A 21924-nucleotide genomic window follows, 5' to 3' on the forward strand; every position below is an offset into this window, starting at 1 on the left:
GTTGACGCCGGGCAGGGCGCTGTGAGTGCTCACACACGCTCCGTGCCCGTGCGAGCGCGACCAGCGCCGCTCCGTGAGCCTGCTCCATTTCACCGCTGCCAGAAATCCAGCGGCGAGAGGGAAAAAGCCCTCGCCCTACCGCCCCTCCTTGGCGGCGCGGCGGTCCGTGAACCCAGCAGTTTATCCTCCCCCCCCGCTCCCTCCCTCCCTCGCCGGCGCTGCCGCCGGGGCCGCGCCGCGCGCCCGCCCGTGCAGCAGTTCGGCTCGGCTCGGCTCGGCTCGGTTCGGCTGAGCTCGGCACGGCTCGGTTTGGCTCGGCATCATCAGCACAGCTCGGCTCGGCTTGGTTCGACTCGGTTCGGTTCTGTTCGGCACAGCTCGGTTCGGCTCGGCACGGTTCTGTTCGGCTGGACACGGCACATCCCAGCTCGGTTCGGCTGGACTCAGCTGGGCTCGGATCAGCTCGGTTGTGCTCAGCTCGGCCGGGCTCGGCTCGGCTCGGCCGATCCCGGCACATCCCGGCCGGTCTGGGCGCAGCGCGAGGGGGGAGGCGGGCGCTGTTCCTGGAAGAGCCCGGCCCGGGGAGTTGGTCACATTCTTGGCCGGGATTCAATGACTGAGGCAGACACCAACAAACAGAGGGGGGGAGGCGGAGGGCGGGAGGCTGAGCCCGCCTGCATTAGCTCAGCTCTCAGGCACTCTCAGTCACTGCTGGAAAGAGGAGCTGGGAGGATGTGTGCGCTCTCACCGCGGCTCCCCACGGCACAACGAGAGCACCGGCAGAAATAAGGGAAGGAAGGCGAACCGAGAGCCGAGGAGCCCTCCCAGGCCGAGCAGAGGGACCACGAGGGGCAGCGGAGCCGCTCTTCGCCCGTGCGGAGCCCCCGCGCCGCTTCGGCAGTGCCGGAGATTTGGGCCTTTTCTCCTGCGTTGTTCCTTCCACAGACCGAGCGTTCTGCCTCCTCCTGCTTTTTACTTTCCTCCCCCGCGCCTTCCCTCGGTGGATATGGACAGAAGGGAGATCACTGCAGAGAAGCAGCAGCCGCCAGAACATATTTGAGCCCCGGGTGCTCGGAGCGTGGCACAGACTTTTTGTGTTTCTGTGGGTGGTGTGTGTGTGTGTGAGTGAGTGTGTGTTGGAGGTGTGGGAGGAGGGATTGGTTTGCCTGGGGGTTGGCTGAGGGGGTGAGTGCTCGGATGAAGACCTCTTTTTGCCGTGATTCTCTGCTCCATCGGGGCAGCTTGGAGACTTGGAGGGTTTGAAATTGTAACGCGAACCAAGAGAAAAGAAAGAAGAGAGAGACACGCATACAAAAGGATTTATTTCCTCTCCGTTAGTGGATTGCTGAGTGAAAAGGAGGAAAAACACAAGGGTGGGTTGTTTTATTTTGTTCATATTTTTCCTTAAAAAAATCCCTTAAGTGGATTTGCACCAGGGTGGAAGATAATTGGGGATTTTTGCTGTTTGTTTTGGGAATAGAAACTAAAAAATGGAGACTGTAAGTAGAAGCAGCTTCCAGCCTCATCCAGGACTGCAGAAGACCTTGGAACAGTTTCATCTGAGCTCTATGAGCTCCCTGGGTGGCCCTGCTGCTTTCTCAGCACGATGGGCACAGGAGATGTATAAGAAAGACAATGGCAAAGACCCAGCGGAACCTGTACTGCATCTGCCCCCGATCCAGCCTCCTCCGGTCATGCCTGGTCCCTTCTTCATGCCCTCGGACAGATCCACAGAGAGGTGCGAGACCATCCTGGAAGGGGAAACCATCTCCTGCTTCGTGGTGGGCGGAGAGAAGCGGCTTTGCTTGCCCCAGATCCTGAACTCGGTGCTCAGGGACTTCTCCCTGCAGCAGATTAATTCGGTGTGTGATGAGCTACATATTTACTGCTCCAGATGCACTGCTGACCAGCTGGAAATCCTCAAAGTCATGGGCATCCTGCCCTTCTCCGCTCCTTCCTGCGGGCTCATCACGAAAACTGATGCTGAGAGGCTTTGTAACGCTTTGCTTTATGGTGGCACCTATCCTCCCCACTGCAAGAAGGAATTCTCTAGCACAATTGAGCTGGAGCTCACGGAGAAGAGCTTCAAGGTGTATCATGAGTGCTTTGGGAAGTGTAAGGGACTCCTGGTGCCAGAGCTTTACAGTAACCCCAGCGCAGCCTGCATCCAGTGCTTGGACTGCAGGCTCATGTACCCACCTCACAAATTTGTGGTTCACTCTCACAAATCGCTGGAAAACAGGACTTGCCACTGGGGCTTTGACTCTGCAAACTGGAGATCCTATATCCTCCTCAGCCAGGATTATACTGGGAAAGAGGAGAAAGCTAGACTGGGCCAGCTCTTAGATGAAATGAAAGAAAAATTTGACTATAACAACAAATACAAGAGGAAAGCCCCCCGGGTAAGTGGCGCCTGTAATTTTAAAGGGGACGGGGGGGATTTCGGTAACATTTATCGATATACCCAAATTGTTGCCAGCTGCTTTTCCTTGGAGTCATTTAGCAATTTTAATCGTGTTCTCCATTCTCCCCGTGTGTGTGTTGCTGTGAAGCAGCAGCGCTTGTGATGGCACATTTATTTCTCTGGTTGTGTTCTGAGCACGGTGTTTGGAGTTTGTTTAAATTACGTATGTGTATTTGTATATTTTACTATACGTGGACCCTGGTCTTTGAAGCCCATCACCCTGCCCCAGACTTTATCTGGAAGTGCGTGAGTTCGGCTCTTAAGGGCTTCTTCACTCAGGGGTCAAGACAAGGGAGAAGCCAGAAAAAAGGAGCAGGTACTGATGGCTCCAGACACAAGTCCGTGCACTCTTCTGGTCGATTGAGTGTCGCCAGGGATGGAGGTGGGGGTTAATGCTCTAAATGGTTGTATGGAAATAAAATGTGCCTGTTAAGAAAAAAATCGTGCCGGTAGTGCAGGTTACTGGTTTTCAGATGAAGAGTGCGGAACGTGAATGGAGAAGTCCCTGCTTTTAGAGTATCCCTGTGGAGCCTGAATTTCCCCAGCAGACAGGCTTTTGTATATTGGATTATGTATACATCCAGCAAATGACTCTGTCTAGGGCCAGCTGCAGCAGCTCCTTAAGGTATTCCATGCCGTGCTGTGCTGAGCCAGACAGCTAAAGCACATTTTTTTTTTTAGGTGTCGCTTGTTTTTCTTTCAGTCTGAGCTGCCTTTAGATCCCAGAATCCCTGGTGTGTGGGTGGGAGGCTGCCTTGGCATCTGGCACCGGTCCTGCTCCATGGGCAGCAGTGCCACAAGGCCTTGAGGACTCCCAGACAGCGGGATGTCTGTCTGGCTCCTGGCGATGGTGCAACTGGCTGGGGATGAGCAATTCTGCTTCCTGCTCCTTCCCCCCGGTGCAAGGGGAAAGCAAACTCCTGCCTCCCGAGTTTTCCCCTGCAGGTTTGTTGCTTGGGCTCTGCCTCATTGTCAGAGATTTCCAAACTTTGGGTTTTTATGTCCGGAGTGGAAGGGCAGTACACAAGCCTGGAAAAGAGAAGCGATATTTAAAGCCCACGGTGAAAAATCTCAATTAACTTACCAAATACCTGTTTAAAGGGTCAGCCACGCACTCTGACTAAGGTAGAGCTTTTATTTCTAAAAAAGTGCAACAAAAATACCCAACCAAAACCCAGATTTTTTTTTAAAATATGCTGTGCAAACAGTACAGTAATTCCACAACCAGCCTAGGAGGCCTAGTGAGCCCATCTGACTGGGCTCCATGCTTCTGGATTAGGGAGCAGAGTCTCACTTTTCCAGTTCCAGTTTCTCTCCTGGCCCCCGGCTCAGTCCTTGTCTTCACCCCTCCTTTTCCTCCCCGGAGTGTCAGGACGCTGTGACAAAGCTGGGCTGTAATGAGGCACATTATCCCCGTGGTTGGAGGTGGATGTGTTTTTAATGGCTTGTCTATTCTCCGTCAGTCATGTGCTGAGATGGAATGGTGGGATAGATCTACATGGATGTGAGAGGAGAATATGGCTCTCAAACTGGAAACATTTTTCATGCTGGGAAAGGAATTTCCTAGGGCATGCTTCGTTTGGGAAGTAAAATTAAAAAACCTCCACATTCTTGTTGTAGAAAGGTCTTGTGCCCCTGACTTGGTCATTTCCAGAGTTTAATTAAAATGAATGTTAGTAGAGGAGTACTTTCCTTTTCTTGCAAGGCTTTTTCAGTGTTCTCTTCAGCTGCATCATTTATCCAACACCCCAGGCGAGGCTGCAGGACAAGAACAAGAAAAGGTTACTAAACCTTGGCTGTGCCTCAGTTTTTTTGGGGAACCTTTCATAGGTCCTAGTTCAGAATATGAGAAGCACTCTTCCCTCACCCTCCAAAATCTGCCTGGAGCACAGCACTTCTTGCAAGAGTGAGTTAAAGTTATCTAATAGTGAATGCCAAAAATTCTGTGAGGAAATGGTGGCCATCTATTTTTTGGAAAATTTTGCCAGAAATCCATCATGGTGAAATGCTAAGTCTCCTGCATAAATTCATTTGAAAGGTGGCAAGGGGTAAGGTGGGGAAGAATAGAGTGGTGTCTGCTCAGACGATGGGGTAGAGAAAACAGAATGTTTTATCTCATATTAAGTTTCAAGGCTTTTGAGCTGCCTTCAGGATGCTTCTATTGAACCAGTGCAGTCCTGAGGAGACCCTGACAGTGCTGGCAGTGTTTTGTACGCTTATCCTTCCTTTTCCTGAAGTCTTTTTCCATTGGGCTTAGCCAACGGATATCATATGCTAAGGTCATTTGTGTTGTAGCAGTGTGTGTGGATAATTATGGAGAGATTTAATCAGGCTCTAAGATTGGTAGGCTGTGGCCAGGGGCAAGTAACATTGGAGTAAAGTTTAGATGCCTAGTGAGGAAATGACAGGATGGTCCCATTCCATGTGTGTTAAATCCTGTGTGGGTTTTGTGTGTCTGTGGGGCTCTGGCTGTCTCCGGGGATGAAAGGGTGAAGCACATGTGTCTTTGTGGTGGGCTTCCTTTTTGATGTAGATCTCAGCTTTGCTTTGTTCTGTTTCATACAGAGGTGTTCCTGTGCGTGGCGTGCCATAAGCTGCTGTGTCAGATATTGGGTTTTCTGCTTTCAGGAGTGGCCTTATTTTTTCAGTTTCTCAATTTATTTATTTCTCTCTGTGTGTACACGCACTGTGTTGTGTGGTGTGTTTGCCCTGGGGTTCTGGTAGTATGTTGGTAGCATGGGATGCATATGACCAATTTTATGGCTGTTTAAGCAGCAGTGAGTGTTTTGACCTTTTCATGTGTCTCCATGAGGTTTCTGTGATGAGGTCTGGAGATTTCTGCCAGCACAGCTCTGCCTTTTAAGGGTCTGACTTAAATGGAGGAGCTGGGTTGGCACAAGCCCCTGATGCAGATTCAGCGTAGTGGCAGAACTGCCTTTTTTTCCTCTCTTTTTTTTTGTTTCCCTTTTCCTTTTTTTTCCTTGGCGTGGTTTTAAAGCTTTGCTACAAGGTGTAGCTTTTCCTAGATATTTCATTCCCAGTGCATATTTCTCTGTACATCAAGTATCTGTAGTGCATATCCATCCGTCTGTACCAGGAGATGGATGTGTAGCTGCAGAGGTCTCATCTCTCGGTCAGCGGTGTTGGTTGAACAAGACTCCTGTTGCCTGGTCTTGCAACTTGCAGAAGAATCCTTTGTCTAGACGTGTGTGAAGCCAGCAAAGGGTCTTAACCAAAAGCTGGAGGGAGTTGTGACAGCTGGAGCCCCCCCACTAGAGCAGGGACCATAAAGGCCTCAGTCACTATCCTTTACCCTCTTTTAAAATTTTCGTTTTTATATCCTCCTTGTTCATGCTTGGATGAGTAATTGATTGTCCATAAGGTCTTTTCACCTTCCTGCCACTTCCCAATGCTCTTTCTTTTCTTGAGCCCTATAACTTCTCCGTTTTACTTATTTTGTATCCTTCACTGGGTGTTCCACCTTCCCATGCAGGGTTTGTTGTGCTTTGCTTTCTCTCTGCACCAGCACGGCTTTTACTTGTGTGGGTGTCCTGTTTCCCTACCTGTCTCATTTCATCCACCATTACTGGCATGCAGCACAACCATTACATTCTGGGGTATTTCTAGAAATTAAAAATGTGAATAACCTGATGGGGTTGCAAAACAGGGTCCTAGATATCCACCATCAGTGCCAAAGCCTTTTTCTTGGGCTCAGCCTCTGGTGCCTGGTGCGTGTTCTCCTGTGGGACTGATGTGGCTTCAGTGTGTCTGTGGCGCTGCTCTCCTCTCCCGTGTGACAGACAGCTCCCTGCTTGCCTCACATCAGGATGCTCCACTCGCACAGAATTAATTCAGACGCAGCCCTGAAGGCTTTGTTGGTTGCTATTTCCAGAAGAGGAGGGTGGGTTTGACTGTGTCTGTTTCTAACCTTTTTTCTCCAATGCTGAACCGAGCAACATTTCACAGCGCTTTGAGATTCCCCACCTGTGTGCCAGACATCTGTGCCCTGAGCAGGACTGGCTGTGAGCAGGGCCCAGGAGAGCCAGAGCTGTCCTTGCACGCGTGTGAGCACACCCACACACCCAGTGCTGCCGTGTTCCCACGGTTCAAGTCCCAGCAGCACTTCTATGAAGTAGCTGGAAGCCAGAAGCAGCATTCTGGGTACTGACACACAAATGAGCACATGAGGCCTCCCACTTTATTTCACAATGCCTCCCAACCCAGTGCTGCCACAACATGCAGCTCGCTCAGCTGGAGGAAGGTTTAGCCAGGTCAAGTGTGCAGCCGAATCAAAGAACCTAAATTGCTGCGAGTGGAGCGGCGCGGCGCTGGCGCGGCTGGAGGGAGGACGTGGGCTTTTAGGTGCTGCCCAGTGGTTGCTGTGCTGTGCTTTATGGCCACCTGAAAGGCTGCAGGAGTAGGGCTGGAATGTGTGTCTTATCCTAAAGTCCTGCCTCCTGGCAGTAGTAACCTTTATGTGTTAATAGGGTATATCCTATGGTGGGTGTAGCAGAGAGGTTCTGAGTTTATTCCCTGGCAGTGGTGTTCAGACTGCAGGATGGATTTATTCTTGATGCAAACTGACACAAGAAATACTGTTGGAAAATTTTTGCCTGGGAACTGAGGGTTCAGTTGTTTTCCCATAGAATATTGAAGTCCTGTTTTCTACTTGATGTCCAAGAATTGTTTTAGAGATGCTCCAGTAAAAATTTAGAAGTCCCTAAAACAAAAACACTGACGTCTTGGGGCAGTAGCTTGGTTAAGAAGCCTTTTACAGCTTAAAAGTTGGACTTCAAAAGTGACACCAGCCTGAATGAAATCCCATGTACCTGGGGAGATTGTCAGTGTTTAAGCAAACATCAGCAGTTTTTCTCAACCGTGCAAACAGTTTTACAGATGTTGTAGATCGAGAACAAAGCAGCAGGTACGTGCATGTGTGTTGGACAAAGAGTGTGCTGTGAATGATCTAATGGTGTTGAGTCAACCATGGCTCTCTCTTGCTGCAGAAGAGTTCCTAAGTTCGTCAAGTCAGTTCTCTTGAATTAGGGAGGGAATTATATGCAATCTCTGCTTTTGAAAATCGCTGCCTAAAATATTTAAACCTCTGCCTCTCCCTCCATTGTCTGGGCTGTCTCGCTTGCCTCTCCATTTCTGTGGTTTCAGGATTGGGCGTGTGTTCTGCCCAAACAGTAGTGTGCTTTGAAGATGCGTGTAAACACCGCTTATTTTTTGGATGTGCTGGGAGCCCGACACCTGGTCCCTGGCAGGCTGAGAGCCCAGTTATCGCTGGCTGGGGCTGGCTGACCCGGGAGGGTGTGTTTGCACTTGCTGAGAGGCGCCTTTGGATCGGTGTTGTAAAAGCATCTGGAGGCGTCTGCGCCAGGCTGCTCCAAGCGTGTCCGGGCAGCGCAGCAGCCCTGGGCTGGAGCCTCTCGTTCCTTATCTGCACCCCCAGCACCAGCACTGCCAGAGCAGGGGGGCTCCAGAGCCACAGGCATTGGGTGTCTACAGAGATGCAGTGTCCAGTCTCACTGAAAACTCACCTTAGGTTCATCTGCCGGCAGAGTAATTTCACCGAAGCGAAGGGTTTGAATGTCCCCAGTGCCGTAAGGAGTGGGCTGGCTCTTACTGGGGATCACTGGTGATTGAACTCACATTGCTGACTCAGCTGGCCAGACTGCTTTGCCATCACATGAGGAGCTGTGTCTCCATGTGTGAAGTATTAAGACAGAGGTTTTTTTCCTAAAAAATATTTGGCTTGGTTTGGTTGTTTTGGTTTTATTTTAAAGCACACTTTGGACTTGACACTGTAATTCTTACTTAAGAGGGAACTGTCGTGGAAGAGTTACAGCAAAACCAATAGGAGGATCTTGGAAAAAATAAGACAAAAATGACTTATACTGGATTGTGGAGAATCTACTGATAGAATCCCATCAATTACTAGGCTGATCTATTTTAGCTGAGTGGCCGTAGAGCACTTAATTCAAATTAATCTTCACATACAGGAAGCATTACTTTAAAATGTAGGAATATAGCATGTTTTTGTTTGAAGTCTGTCAATTAAAGCATGTGTGCTAATGACACATTTTATTAGATAATATCTACTTTGCATATGTTTTGTGTATCTGGGTAATGTGTATTATGAATTAATAAATCAGCACCAGTTTTTTAATGCCATTCCACTCTCTGTCTCTAATACAGGCAGTGTATATTCTTGGAAAATAATTTCAAAGAAGCAGGTTTGCTCTGAAAAGATGTGCTCTGGTCCCTTCCCTCCTCCTTTACACCTTGTGCAGTCTTGTATGCCTTACATTTCATTGTCAGCATAGAGATTCAGACTCAAATCGTTACTGAAATCACCTGCTCCGTATCTTCTGGAGCACCAGAGGTTAATCCGAAGGTTTGGGGCTTTGGAGCCGGTTCTACAGCTCCCACTCAAGCAATCAGCCCACAGTAATTGGAACCAGTTCACCCACAAACCACAGCAGACTCTGTGTAATAGACTCCTTCCTGTGTGTTGACTGGCAGTAGTGGCAGAGACCAGGGACAGACTCTGAACCAGAATGTCCCAGTGCTGAGGCAGAGTGGCTTCACCAAGTTAATGGCCTTAGCTGGTATTTACAGGACTGTGCTGACTCTGAGACCCTGTAGTTCTGCTACTTGAAGTATTTTCATTTTGCTCATTAATGAGGATTTGGTTTAGTAGACATTTGGTGCTCTGATCCTGGTGGACCTCACTGAATGGGGCAACTGAGAGCTGGCTTCAGACTGAAGGGGTTTTGTCTGTTGGTCACTACATGCAAGATTTGGTTTTAAGGTTGTGGTAGAGATCTACCACAGAGATCTTCTCTTCCTGTATTGTCCTTTTTTGTTTGTTTTTTTAACAATGATGAAATATGTCTAAGGTTGGGATAAGGATCAGCCTTTTTTGCTGATGCAAATTCAAGGACCGTAAGCTTGGCCTCAGAGTTAAATCTGACGCAGTTCATGGGGTGTGCAGCTTTCCTTGGCGTTGGGGACTCCTGCTGGCTGATAGAGACTGGCCCCTCTGCACTGAGATGACGATTTTACTTTGACTTTTGGTTAGATGAGGTGACGAAAACACTGATACTAATTCGAGCTCTGATCCTGTCAGTGTGTGATGGACAGAGCTCTTCTGGGAGCCAATGGGAATTCCCATGTGTGGAGCTCTTATCATCGCCTCCATCTATGGTTTGGTTGCTATCATGTAAGATTGGGCTTCTCCAAGCAGTGGATGCATATTAACACAGCCTGATAAGCTGCAGAGACATATGTGCTGTGAAATGAGGCAGGTCCTGCCGTCCTAACTCAGGCAGTCTTGTTCTAACAGTCCTGTTTAAAGAGTCAGGGAAAATGTACCCGAGGCTGGAGATTCTATGGGTATGTAAAAATTGCAGCATCATTCTGTATGCTGGAGGTAAACAGCAAAGTAGCTAATCAATAACGTAGGCTCTGGCTTTGTTGTTTATTGATTTCTGTACAGTTACCTTTGCACATGCCTTGTAGAAAATGGGACTTTTATGTTTGGTTTTCTGTAGATTTTTTTTCTTTTTTCTTGAAGAAAAAATGGAAGCTGTTTGTGTTTTGGTATGAGAATCAGTGCCACTGGAAGCACAAGGACTGCTCAGGCTTTAAGGATTAAAAGACAGCAGCAATATCAACAAGATAAGGTAGAGCCTGGTGCTTGTCTTTTCCTGGGGAAGACTTCAGTGATGGATTTGGGGGCCGTGGTACCCTGTGCTTTGTTCCTCGCCCGCTGTTCACTCAGTGGTATCGTTTTATAGAATAAGGTCATTGACTTGGATTGCTTCTTGGTTTCTCAACTCTTTTCACCAGCCAGTTTGTGTAATGTCTGTCTGAAACATTGAGTAAGGGCATTGAAATAGCAGACAGGATATCAAGTGTTCGGAAGTCTGGGTTAAGTATAACAGACAGTTCTGGCTGGTGAAAGGGGAGCAGCCCCTGGAGCTCTCTCACAGCTCAGTCTCTGTGGAAACAGCAGACTCGGGGCTCTGCATCCCTGTTCCAGCTCTTCCCCTCTGTTCCCTCCACACCCATATAATTAATCGTGTGTGGGTGCACCTCTTTTCTAGATATGTCTTCCTTGTTTCTTAGTGGCACAGAATTGTATGTAATAATGTCTCTTTCTAAGGATTACATAAGTTGAAGATGATTTCTCCACTGGGAGAATTATGCAAGTTTAAACTGAAATGTATTTAGAAAGCTTTTATGTGTGTGTTTTCTGACTTGCAATGCAGAGGGTGATTTATTTGCATCCTTAATTGAACAACATCTGTTGGGGTTGGAAGAAAAACCATTTCATATCTTTTCACTGTCATATCCTGCATTTTTATTAAGTCCTCTACCCCCTCCACTTCCCACATTACCTGTGTTACAGGTGGTGATTTTTGTCCAGGTAGATCAGCCAGGCACTCATGTGGGACATCCTTCTGGGCTCTGCAGCACTGTTGATGCATATCTGCTGTAGTGTTTCCTTTCAGTTGTTGGATTTCAGGGAATCATGCAATCATTGAGGCTGGAAAAGACCTCTGGGGTCCTGGAGTCGAGCCACTGATCGCCACCTTGTCTAGAGACACTTGAGTGCTGTGTAAGAAGTCGTTGCCTTTATTACCATTAAAAAGTCTGAAATGCCTCTGTAATGCTGCTCTTGGTATTCTTTGTCCATTTATTAAGGAAGTTCCTGCTGCCCTTGAGCAAAATCAAAGTTTGTGTCCCAGGAGAAGAAAGCACTGCAGTCAAGAGTGTTTATTGAACTTGAAGAGGGTGAAACAACTTCTTGTTTCAGTGTGAATTTCTGTGGGAGGCTCTTTGTGTGACTGAGTCCTGGCACCTGTACCCATTCCAGAGGGTGCACAGGTCTGGAGAGCTGTTCCTGCAGTTCCACTGGCATTGGGAGAGTCATTCTCTTTCCATCCCTGTGGAATGCTGGAGTGCTGCACTCATGGTGCTGGGAGCTGCTGTTTCCAGGATCGAGCTCATAAAATTAGTTCTGCTGAGTAGTAAAAAACACAGGTTGCACAGGCATCCTGCTGCTTACTGAGACAGAGGTTGCAGTAGTACCAGTTAGAAGCAGTTAATTACTTTCAATAATTAAAAAACTAACTATTAAATTTTTCTAGGTTCGATATTTTTTCACCCTACAAATTCCTCAAGATTGTTCAGGTTTACCTATTCATAGCAGTAAAATAAGTTTTATAGCTTTTATAAAGAGTAATGGACTAAAAAAGGCAGAAAATGCACAATATTAAGGCTAAAGTATGGTTTGATTTTGGTAACCTTCATTGATGTAGTGGATTTCAGACTTACACTTCTGTTATTTTGAATTATATGTCAAACAGGCTTTTCTGAAGCACCATCATTCCACAGTTGGAAAACTTATCTGAGTTGAAAGGATAACAGTCATCCAAAAAAAAAAAATTGCCATTCTTAACTCCCCACTGGCAGTTCCAGTTTATTCAGTGAATTATCTCACCCATGCTGGTATAATTTAGAAATATTCCTTTGAAATAACTGTGTTTAGAGTGGTGCAGAGCTGCTGAGAGAAGTAAATCAGCCTCAGAGGAGCACAGACTGCAGCATCAGGTCCATCATTGATATTTCTTTGTTCCCATTCAGTCACTAATAAGAAACAGGGCATGCAATGAGTCCTTGCACTAATATAGCCAAAGATTTACTTTCATTTGGCTTTTTGCCCTTTTCTTACCACAACAGTGGAGTTTTTTGTAAAACCAGGGGAGCCAAATAACCTTTGGACCATATTTAGTGACAGACAGGGATAAAAGTGGAGTAAAGTGCTCTCTTTTCCTATCAGTGAGTATGCAGAACTACTGCTCAAAGGTCTTGGCCCTCACAGCCTGCAAATTAGATACTCCTTTTCTAAAACCTTAATTTCTAAAAACATTTCTGTGACAATCTTTTTTTATAATGGATTCATTGATCTTTCTTTTGCCCTGTTGATTCTAGAGCAAAGGTATTGTATTGAAGACTACTGAGTTCTGAAGGAAAAAATTGAATTATATTTTTATTATTATATGGTTTTATACTTTTATTATATAAAATTGTGAATACAAAATAAAAGTAAATCAGTAATTTTGAGGGGAAAAAGGAGTAGGAGTTGGCAGTGCCTTAACTACTCTTTGCTTGTATTTGTTGTATGACTTTCTTGATTATTTGTAGCATTAACTTACTCATGTGTCTTTTAAGTAAATTTGGTCTTTTTGCAGTTTTTTGGCAATTAACCTAGCTGTGATGAGGCTTGAAAGAATATCATCTGCACACCTGTTTAATGTTAAAGATGAGGCATTCAGTGCTTTGTGGCTTTAGCTTGAAATTCAAGTTGCTTTGAGTCATCCCTTTAGTCTTTTGTTTGGGTGGAAAAAAGGAGTGGCAGCAAAGGGCCTGCAGCTAAGAAATGAAAGAGTTGAATTAGGTTTTAGAAATGTTAGTCTTGGCATTTGGGCCATTTGCATTTGTAGAGATCGTCACGCTTCGCTTTAGTTGGGGTTGAGCAGTTTGGAGCTGGGGATGGAGAATGTTCCACGTCTCTGTCCCAGTCACTCCGCAGAGGTACTGGGACAGTGGGGAGGAGCTGGAGTGGGAGCTGTGGGCTCACTTTCCACCGCATTCCCTCATGGGGATTATTGCCTCACCTGTATTTCCATGCTGTGGTGCCCAACTGACTCGTTTTTTTCCTGACAGCAGCTTCTAATTCTGTGACCCAGAGGACTCTCCACTCTTTAAATCACAAACTGAGTCCATGGGACACAAACTGCTACCAAAGAATCGCAGTGTTCTCTTTGTTTCCCTTGTTTTGGGTTGTTTTGTGAAGCTTCATGAGTTCCTGCAGCTCCAGGAGAAGTGACAGTGGCACAAGCAGAGGGGACAGCGTGTGGGGCGGTTCCCAGTAGGAACATCTTCCCTGGAATCATGGCTGAGAATTGTGTGAGCAGCCCAAGCTTGTGTGACATCACTGCACTGCTCAGTCCTGCACTTCCATTGGTGTACCCATGGTGAGCTTTAACTCCTGCCGTTAGAGAAAAGAGAGAATATTCTAAATGTCCCTGTGCTCCACACCTTGAGGGTCTTTACCCAGTTCATTGGCCTGGGATGCAGCCAGGATAATCCATGTGGCATCAATGCTGTCAGGGAAACCCTGCCAGGGTTCGATGCAGGGAAAGGGAAGAAGTTGGAGCTTCCCTGCCCCAGACCCTGCCATGGAACCTGGACTGCCTCGCTCCAGCCTCTGTGGTTTGACTCCAGTGAGGTCACTGGACTTGGTCCAAATTTATTAAAATGTATCTCAAAGTGGAAATCACTCCCAAATGTGGCCAGGTTTTCCTCACTGGCAATAATCTGAGGGTCACATTCTGCTGAGATGTTACAAGTGAAAATTTTAGTAATTGATGGGATTTCAGTGGAGGTTTTCCTTTCAGATGTCTATTTCAACATTTGAATTCTGCTCTTACAAATTTACATGCAAATTTATAATTTAGGTTTCTAAAAATTTTATCAAATTTGTCCTTGTTAGCTGGACTAATTTATTGGTGCAGTTTTCTCGTATTATAACTTGATTTGATTTCAGTGGAGTCACACAAAACTCCATATATTCCTTTGTTTCTAAGAGGGATGCTCATTCATATGCTTGTAAAGGAGCAGCTGGATCCCATCTTAGCAGATGTGAAACCCTTACATTGAAATTGCTGTACTTCTTGTATGTGGGTTTTGTCCTTGAAAAAATCTCTTATTAATTAGATCCCCCTCACTTTTGAACTTTTTTGCTCCCTCAGCCAAAATCTTAATTCCCTGTGACATCAGAATTAACTGCTGTAGACAATTATGATGTCACAAAGTCTCAGGGAAGAGAAATATGGAGACACACAGATCCTGCTCAAACCAATTTCTTAACTAAGAAAAGGTTGCTTGGGTTTTGTTTTCATTTTAAAACCAAAACCAGTTTTTGCCTCAGATTATCATGTCAAAGTAACAGTTGAGTTGGTCCAAATTCACCCTCAGCCGTCGTGTAAAGGCTTCTCCAATCTGTGATTCCTCCTTGGGCAGGGGAGAGCTGCAGCTTTGGGCGGTGTCACCGTAGGGCCAAAAGTGAATTGCAGCCCTGGAAAATTTGGTAAAGACCAGCAGGGCAGAGCCATGTCCCGAAGGAGAAGTCTGCAGAAGTAAATTCGTAATTACCAGCTCCGTTGCTCCTCTTCCTGCTGGTTTGGACACACTTGGTAGCGCTTCTTTTCCTTCTTTTTTTTGGAGGGGGTGTGTGGTGGTGTTTTTGTTGTTAGGTTTGTTGGTTTGGGTTTTTTTCTCCAAGCTCCTTCTCTAGGCTCTGTGCCCGAGTGCATCTCGGGATTTCCCTTTTGCTGAATGAGCTGCTTGTTTGAGAGGGAGGAAGTAAGGTCCCTTCTGGATTAGGAGGGAATGGGGGTGGAGGGTGGGGAAATGTCCTGTTTCATATGCAAAGCACACTGAACTGAAAAAACCCCACATGAAAACCTTTTAACAAAACCATCCATGTCACAGACTGGCAGAGCAGCTGCTGGCTTTGTTAGGGAGAATATTAATGTTTCAAAGACTTACAGAACCTTTTAAAATGAGATAAAGAATTGATTTTATTTTTTTTTTTAAGATACAAGATGAGGTAAAAAAATATCTCCTTATCAATATCTGTGAATGGAATGTGCAAATCAACTGATGTGACACCAACTTCTACACCAAAGTGGTGAGATGTTGTTATGATCTACACTCTTCTTTTGGAGACTGGAATGCCAGAATGGCCCTGATTCTCCAGGTGCTCATGTGTACATTGGTGTAAGAACTCTCACTTGAAAAGCAGATTATTGAGAGGAACTCCTAGAACCGGTTTTTACCATGTGGAGAGGTTGTGTTCCTGACTCTGAGTCTTTACCCACTTTAAAAAAACCTCATCTGGCCTCCTTGGAGCAGAGCTTCTGCCAGGCTGGATTCATCCTGCACACCTTGGGTCATTTGGGATGGGAATGGCAGATAGTTGTGCATTTTCCTTGACTGTAGTTGATCTTAAGAGTCAAAGTGTTTCTTTGCTGCTACAGGTCTGGAGGCTTGCTCAAACCTTCCTTAAATGCACACTAAGTTTAGTGGTAGAGAGGGACAGACACTGATACTTTTTATCCTATGGTTATTGAAATGAAGGTATGGGAGTTTTCCAAGTAGAAATGGATTCTCTTGGTTGTAAACCCATTTTTTAGAGTAACTGGGAGCTGCATGGATGAGCAGACAGTGATCATGGGTTAAATAGTAGGGAAATAAAACAGATATAAAACATTTGCTGTAGTTCTGAATATTACTATTGGAGTAGTAACTGATTGCAGAGAGTTCTGTTCTAATGTTCCTCACAAAACCATGTTGAAAATCTCTGCTGAAAATTTCTATTTCATTCAGAAACTGGGCATTGTTTTTGTCTTATAACTTAGTTTATGTTACTGAGCTGCCTTCCTGTACAAGGAAGTGCTTGTGTAATGCCCAAGCCATTCCCATTCCTCACTGAATGATATGCAAATCTAGTCAATTAAGCAGGGGGGATTTAATTAGCAGTTTAAGTTCATGTGTGAAGTGTCTTGCCTTAATTACTTAACAGTTTTGTTGCAAATTTGCTAAGGTTTTTTTTTTTTTTCCCACAGAACTATCAAAACTGTGATTATATTTATTTATTTATTTTATTTTTTTGGTAACATTTTCCAATCCTGAGCACTGTCCAGTGCCTCTAACCTCTGTGTGCGTGTCCCCCTCTTTCTGCAGCTCTTTTCAAAACTGGAGGGACAAAGCAGAGCTATGGTTATTGTCTCAGAGCAGAACAACACATAGAGGAAAGAAAAGAAGGAACTTTGGAGTGAAAAGCCATTTATTTGTTGTTTTTTTGCAGCTAGGTGACACCATTATAGTATCAGTAGCAGCCTGAAGGAGCCCTCAGGACCATGTCAGGGGTGGATGCTGTGGCTTTCTGGCCCAAGGGTTTGATTGCAGCCTGATCCAGGCTGTGGGATGGAGCCATCCTGAACTCTGATCCCTTGAAGAGCCTTTCTTGATGGACTGAAGGTGTCCATCTGTTTGTCTCTCATGGCAATGTGCTAGTTGTGATCCTTTTCCTGCTCCCTGGCTCCAGTTTTGGATCTGTGATGTGCATGCATGGAGGAGAGGCTGGTGAGGAACAAGAACATTTTCACATCCAAGGGCACTGCACCAGATTTACAGGTGTGATCCAGTGATTTTTTTAAAGGGTCTGTTCTTTAGGATTGACACAACTTTTTGATTTCCCTTCACTACCTTGTGAAATTTTGTCTTCCACAAAGCACGAACTGCCTTTAACTTCTCTGGGTAGTTGATGCTGTAGTGGTGACATCCTGGGTTTAGAACTTTCAGACTTGAAAATGGGGTTTCTGCTACACGGGAGTTTGAGACACATGGGTAGGAAAGTACTGCATTAGTTCTAGTGACTAATTCTCACATCTGGGCATCTTGTAGAGAACAGATTTTAAATAATTCAATGCACAGATTGAATTGTCTGCAGTAGGAGCGTTGTTAGAATCACTTCAGTCAGCAGACTTCCAGTCTGTGCAAAAGGCTGGGGTGCTCATGTTACCTTCAGGTCCTTGGGTTAAAGGATCCTGTTTAAAGATTTACTGTAGCACCCTGTGATGGGAAATTCACCCTTTTAATAATTCTCTTTATGAAGACAGGACTCCTCATTTCATGTAACTGCTCTTTATAAATTGCTTTTGTGAAACAAAGTGATCAAAAAAAAGAATAAAACCACTACACTTCTTACAGGCAGAGACTGAAATCTTGAGTTATCTCCACCACCCAACCCCCAATATTAGTGGAAATGCCAAAGAATACTGTAATACAAAGCACTTCTCCCTCTCCATGGCACGCAGCACATTTCATATCAGCCTGTTGAGGTCTTACTTCCTAAGTGCGATGTAAGGGGCTCAAGAAAGCAAAAGTTACCAAAGAGCATGGAGTGACCTGACCTGTTTGGTTTCCAGAGGTGTAAACGATGTGATTCAGAGTTTTCAATTTGCTTTTAAATTTCATACCACTTCTAAAAATAGAATAATAAAAAATACCCACTTTTAATTGGATGTGTTCATTCCTTCATTTTTTTCTTGTGCTTTCCCAAGCTACGTTCTGGAGGCATTTTCTGCAAATTTATTATTATTACTAATCTTATTAAGATCCTGCATTGGTACCAGGATATTTTTAAAGAGAATTTCTTTCCAGTTCAGCCAGGGCAACCCCTTTTGTTGAACCTTCTTTTGGATAGTGTTCCCATGTGCTGCAAAGGCGCTGACACATGACCTCGTTACACATAGAAAATCCTAAATGTCCTGCCCCTTGCCAAACCTATCACAAAACTACTCATCACCCCCTTTTCAGGATCCCAGATGGTAAATAGCAGCAGGAGGTGAAAGGGGAGCTTTGTCTCCATTCTGAGGCCTGTTTTAAGTATTCTGTGTCTGTCTGTATCCCTCTGCTTTTCCCACTCTGCCCATAAATTAGCAAGCCAGCTTTTCTGACGAGGGAAGACAAAATGTCCATAAGCTGCAGTAACATCACCTACTCAACAGAATGTTTTTGAACAGTTCCATTTATTTGCTTGTCATCTCTCTTCGTTTTGCTAGAACCTCTGCCTGCCCTGCCCACTGCAGCACTGAGGGAAAGGCGGCTTTCCCCAAATACCAGGCTGCAGTTTATAATCTCTGTGCCACATTGGAGTTTACCTACAAACGAAAAACCCGAACCCAAAAAAGAAAAACCCTACAACGATCTGCTTGTCTGGTTCCAGTGTTTTTATAAAGCCAAAGTGACAGGAGGAGCAGCAGTTCCTGGTGGATGGGGAGTGCTGGGAGCAGCTGGGAGCTGAGTTAGGAGGGGATTTCTCAGGCAGGCAGTGAGGGGAGCAGGGATATGGGCAGGGGATTCAGCAGCAAATCTGGGACCGTTTTGAGGAGCTGTGGGGATGCACCAAGCAGGATATTGTCTCTGCACACTTCCCATGGAGTTCCCCTTGCTGGCAACAATTTCCTGTCGCTTAGTGCAGGAAAGATGTTGTTGACTTTTGTGCAGGGGGGAATTGTGTGGTGTGAGCTGTGCTGCCCTCTGGACCAGCCCTGGCAGGGTCTGTATGGAGGCAATAGCTGGGTACTCGCTGTGGGTTTGGGCTGGCAGGGGTGAAGGACGTGTGGAATTCACACATGAGCATCTCTAAAAGCCAGATGTCAAACTGACCTAAACATGCAAGAATAGGAGACTTGGTGGTTTCTGTGCCCTGCTCTGTGCAGGTTTCACACAGTGGCTCCAGTAACACTGATTTGTGCTGCCCGAGTACATGTCCTTGTTTGTTGGCACAGGTTGTTTGTTTTTCCTTAATTAAGATACTGCATTCTCCTTATTCTCCCTTATAATTCCCCAACCACCCTGCATTCATCCTGAACCTGGAATCTGGCAGCTTTGTCAGTCTGGGATTAGTCTTTCCTCTGACCTGGGCTGTAGCTGAAGTAATGACTTTCCAGTTTCAGCTGACTGGAAATCAGAGACTGGTGAACTGAAATACTGAAGGCTTAATGAATTCCCTGGATTCCCTGGTGGTTTTTTGGTACATCTTTATTTTAAACTGTTGAATATTAATAAGGAAAGGGGAGTGGGAGTGCAAGGCCTGTTTACTGTCTAGTACTTGAAAGGGATATTCTTTTTTATTTGTTTGTTTCATTTTATGTTGCAAATATTGTTGTAGAAATCCTGTATGTTTGCCAAGTTCCTACCTAGCCTTTGGATGCCAAGTTGTTGTCAGCTGGGAAGCTGCTAGGAGGGATTTAAAGCAATATTACCTCTTTTGCAAATGTGGCTCTCAAACCAAGAGTGAGTCCACCTTTGACCATTTTTTAATGAGCCTTCATTTGTAAGTTATGAGGACAACGATGAAGAAGAGAGAGAAGAGCTCATGTGTCATTTGCTCCTTTTTTCTGGGTGAGATTACTCTGCTTTTCACATTGTAAATTAATTAGCAAAGGTTTTTTCCTCCTCTGAGATCTTCTGTGTTTCTCCTGACCTGTAATTCTATGTATAGTCATCAAGTAAACTAGATCTGATGGGCTCAGTTCTGACATGTTGTGTTTTGACAGCACATTTTGTTCATACTGACTCAATACTTTTGAAGCTGTAGTTGCTTGGTCACTTTAATTTGACATATACTTAGTTGCTGCCAAAACTCCTTTTGGCTTCTGCCCTAACACCAGCCTACTGTTCCTGTCACCTTCTTTGACTGTCACTGGTGCTTTTATGGCTGCACAATGTGCAACAATTCACCAGGGAATCAATCTGCCTGAAAATTAGTTGTTATATAAGGGAGAGTCACAAAAATTAACTGAACAAATGTGCTGTTGAGTGCCCAGCAAAAGCACTTTGGGGTCGGCTGGTTTGTTTGCTGGGGTTGTGTGTTACTGTTTGAGATTGCCAAAGGTGTTAGAGTTTCACTTAAAAGTAGGGTGTGTTCATGTTGATGGTTTATCCTTTATCCTAAACCCAAAACCCATAAATAACAGACCAACAATGGTGGGTGTGTGGGTTAGAATCAAACAGTACTTCTCTAAGTACATCTGTAATTTGTTAAACTTTTGTGTAGTAGATATGGCTGCTAAAGCTTAGGTCAATGTCTTAAACACCTTATTACGCTGTTGCTCTAAACCAGGAGCTTCTGGGAATGCATTTTTCAATTTTTTTAGAAAGGCTTTTGATGGATGAAGCTGTAAAATGAATAGAAATAGTGTCTCCCTCTTCCTTTTTCCTCCTACTCAACGCTCACACACAGTCAGCCCTGGGGTCTTTTCTTTCTGTGTGGTTGGCAGAACAGAGGAAAAGAGAGAGAGCAGGAGACTGTCTGGGCCCCTGGTGCTGTCAGGAGAAGAATAGCCGTGCTGTTACCGCTAAATCCAAAGGGACAGCCTGGGAGATGTGTGCTGCAGCAGCCAGCGGGCTGAATTAGTGCCATTTAGGCACTGCTAAGAGGCTAATTGAGTCACTGGTACTTGCTGATTAAACCAGCAAATCCAATAATGTATGGATGTGCATGTTTGGGTTTGGTTCTGTGCTCCCTAGAAAATAAGCACGCTGGGTTTTCTGTAACCCCTTCCACTTTGGTCAGGTTACTCAGTAGCTTAAGGAATATCAAAATGTCAAAATGAATGTTTTGGGAAGAGCTGCCTGTATTTCTGTATTTGATTCTCCTCCTCCTTTTTGCAGTAGGATTGGATGAGAAAACATTTAAGCAGTTCCATTTCCAATGGCTGAACTCCACCAGTTTTAAAAACACTGCCTTAAGTGAGCCCTTGGTTTAATGTGGGATAATCTGAACTGGGAGGTGACAGAAGGTAAAGAACTGAAGCCATCTCTGGTGGGTGATACATCCGTGCCACGTGGGGATGACAAAGCCTGTGTTGGAATTTTGGTTGGCAGCTATCTCCAGCCACCCCACCTTCTCAGAGGTGTGTTAGTAATGCACAGGTGGTGCTGGCACTGTGTAATAATGAGGATTAGAATGTGGGTAAAGAGAATTCCTGTTTTCAGTGGGTTATAAGGGGAGTTCGTTGAGAGTCTGTAAAGCTGACCTAAACTTTAATACACGCTTGCCGTGTATTTTCTACTCCATTGTCACTCCTGAAATGTGCCCACAGGCAGGCCCTGCTTCACTTTTGCTCACAGTGGTTGTTACAATGATTGTGGCTTGATTGACTTCAGCAGAATTATTCCTAATTTGCAGCACTCTGACTGGAGAGCAGAATTAGATTCTTGTGTTTTTCTTTGAAGTATGCAGAGCTCTCAGGGAGGCTGTTGTGCTGAGGGCATATTGCTTTCAGTGATTCTTTTTAATTTCGTTTTTAACATTTAAGAAGAATAAGACGCCTCTCAATCTAAAGCAGAAGGACTTGTATGAAAAAATAGTGAGACTCAGAGGCGAATGGTGGGTTCAGAACCTTGTGAGTCACTGCGGGGAGATTGACAGTTTGGGAACATGAACGCGGAGGAGTGAGGATGGGATGCTCAGGGGCTGATGAGATAAGGGAGTCTATGGAGTGGTAGCACAGGGGTCAGCAGCAGCGTGCATCTCATTCCAGAGTTAAACTCAGGCATTGGGAAATGGCATTCCTTGATGGCAAACACAATCTGACAGTTCTCAGCTAGCTACAGTATTCACCTCCTCCTCCTCCCCCCAACTGCGGAGCAGTGGGTGCTTGGGAGATCGTGTCTGTTCTTGCCTTCAAAGCAGCAACAAGAAAATATTTAAAGCCACAAGCACACCTTGGAGGCTGAGCAGGGTAAGTCAGGTTAGCGAGACATTTCTGCACTTTAAAACCCGTGTCCCTGTTGAGGCAGCTCTG

At 45.4% G+C, this 21924-nt stretch overlaps 1 protein-coding gene across 1 annotated transcript in view; it reads left to right on the forward strand.

Annotated features, from left to right (window-relative positions):
- The first annotated feature begins 268 nt into the window (after nucleotides 1-268).
- The window catches only part of SKI (SKI proto-oncogene), a 101467-nt gene continuing 79811 nt past the window's right edge, over nucleotides 269-21924 (forward strand). The window contains exons 1-2 of the mRNA XM_032131610.1: nucleotides 269-1373; nucleotides 1481-2402. Coding sequence (XP_031987501.1) covers nucleotides 1491-2402 — 912 coding nt within the window. The 5' untranslated portion in view covers nucleotides 269-1373; nucleotides 1481-1490. The remainder of the gene's footprint in view (nucleotides 1374-1480; nucleotides 2403-21924) is intronic.

Source organism: Corvus moneduloides, chromosome 22, assembly GCF_009650955.1.
Source record: "Corvus moneduloides isolate bCorMon1 chromosome 22, bCorMon1.pri, whole genome shotgun sequence".
Classification (NCBI taxonomy): Eukaryota; Metazoa; Chordata; class Aves; order Passeriformes; family Corvidae; genus Corvus; species Corvus moneduloides.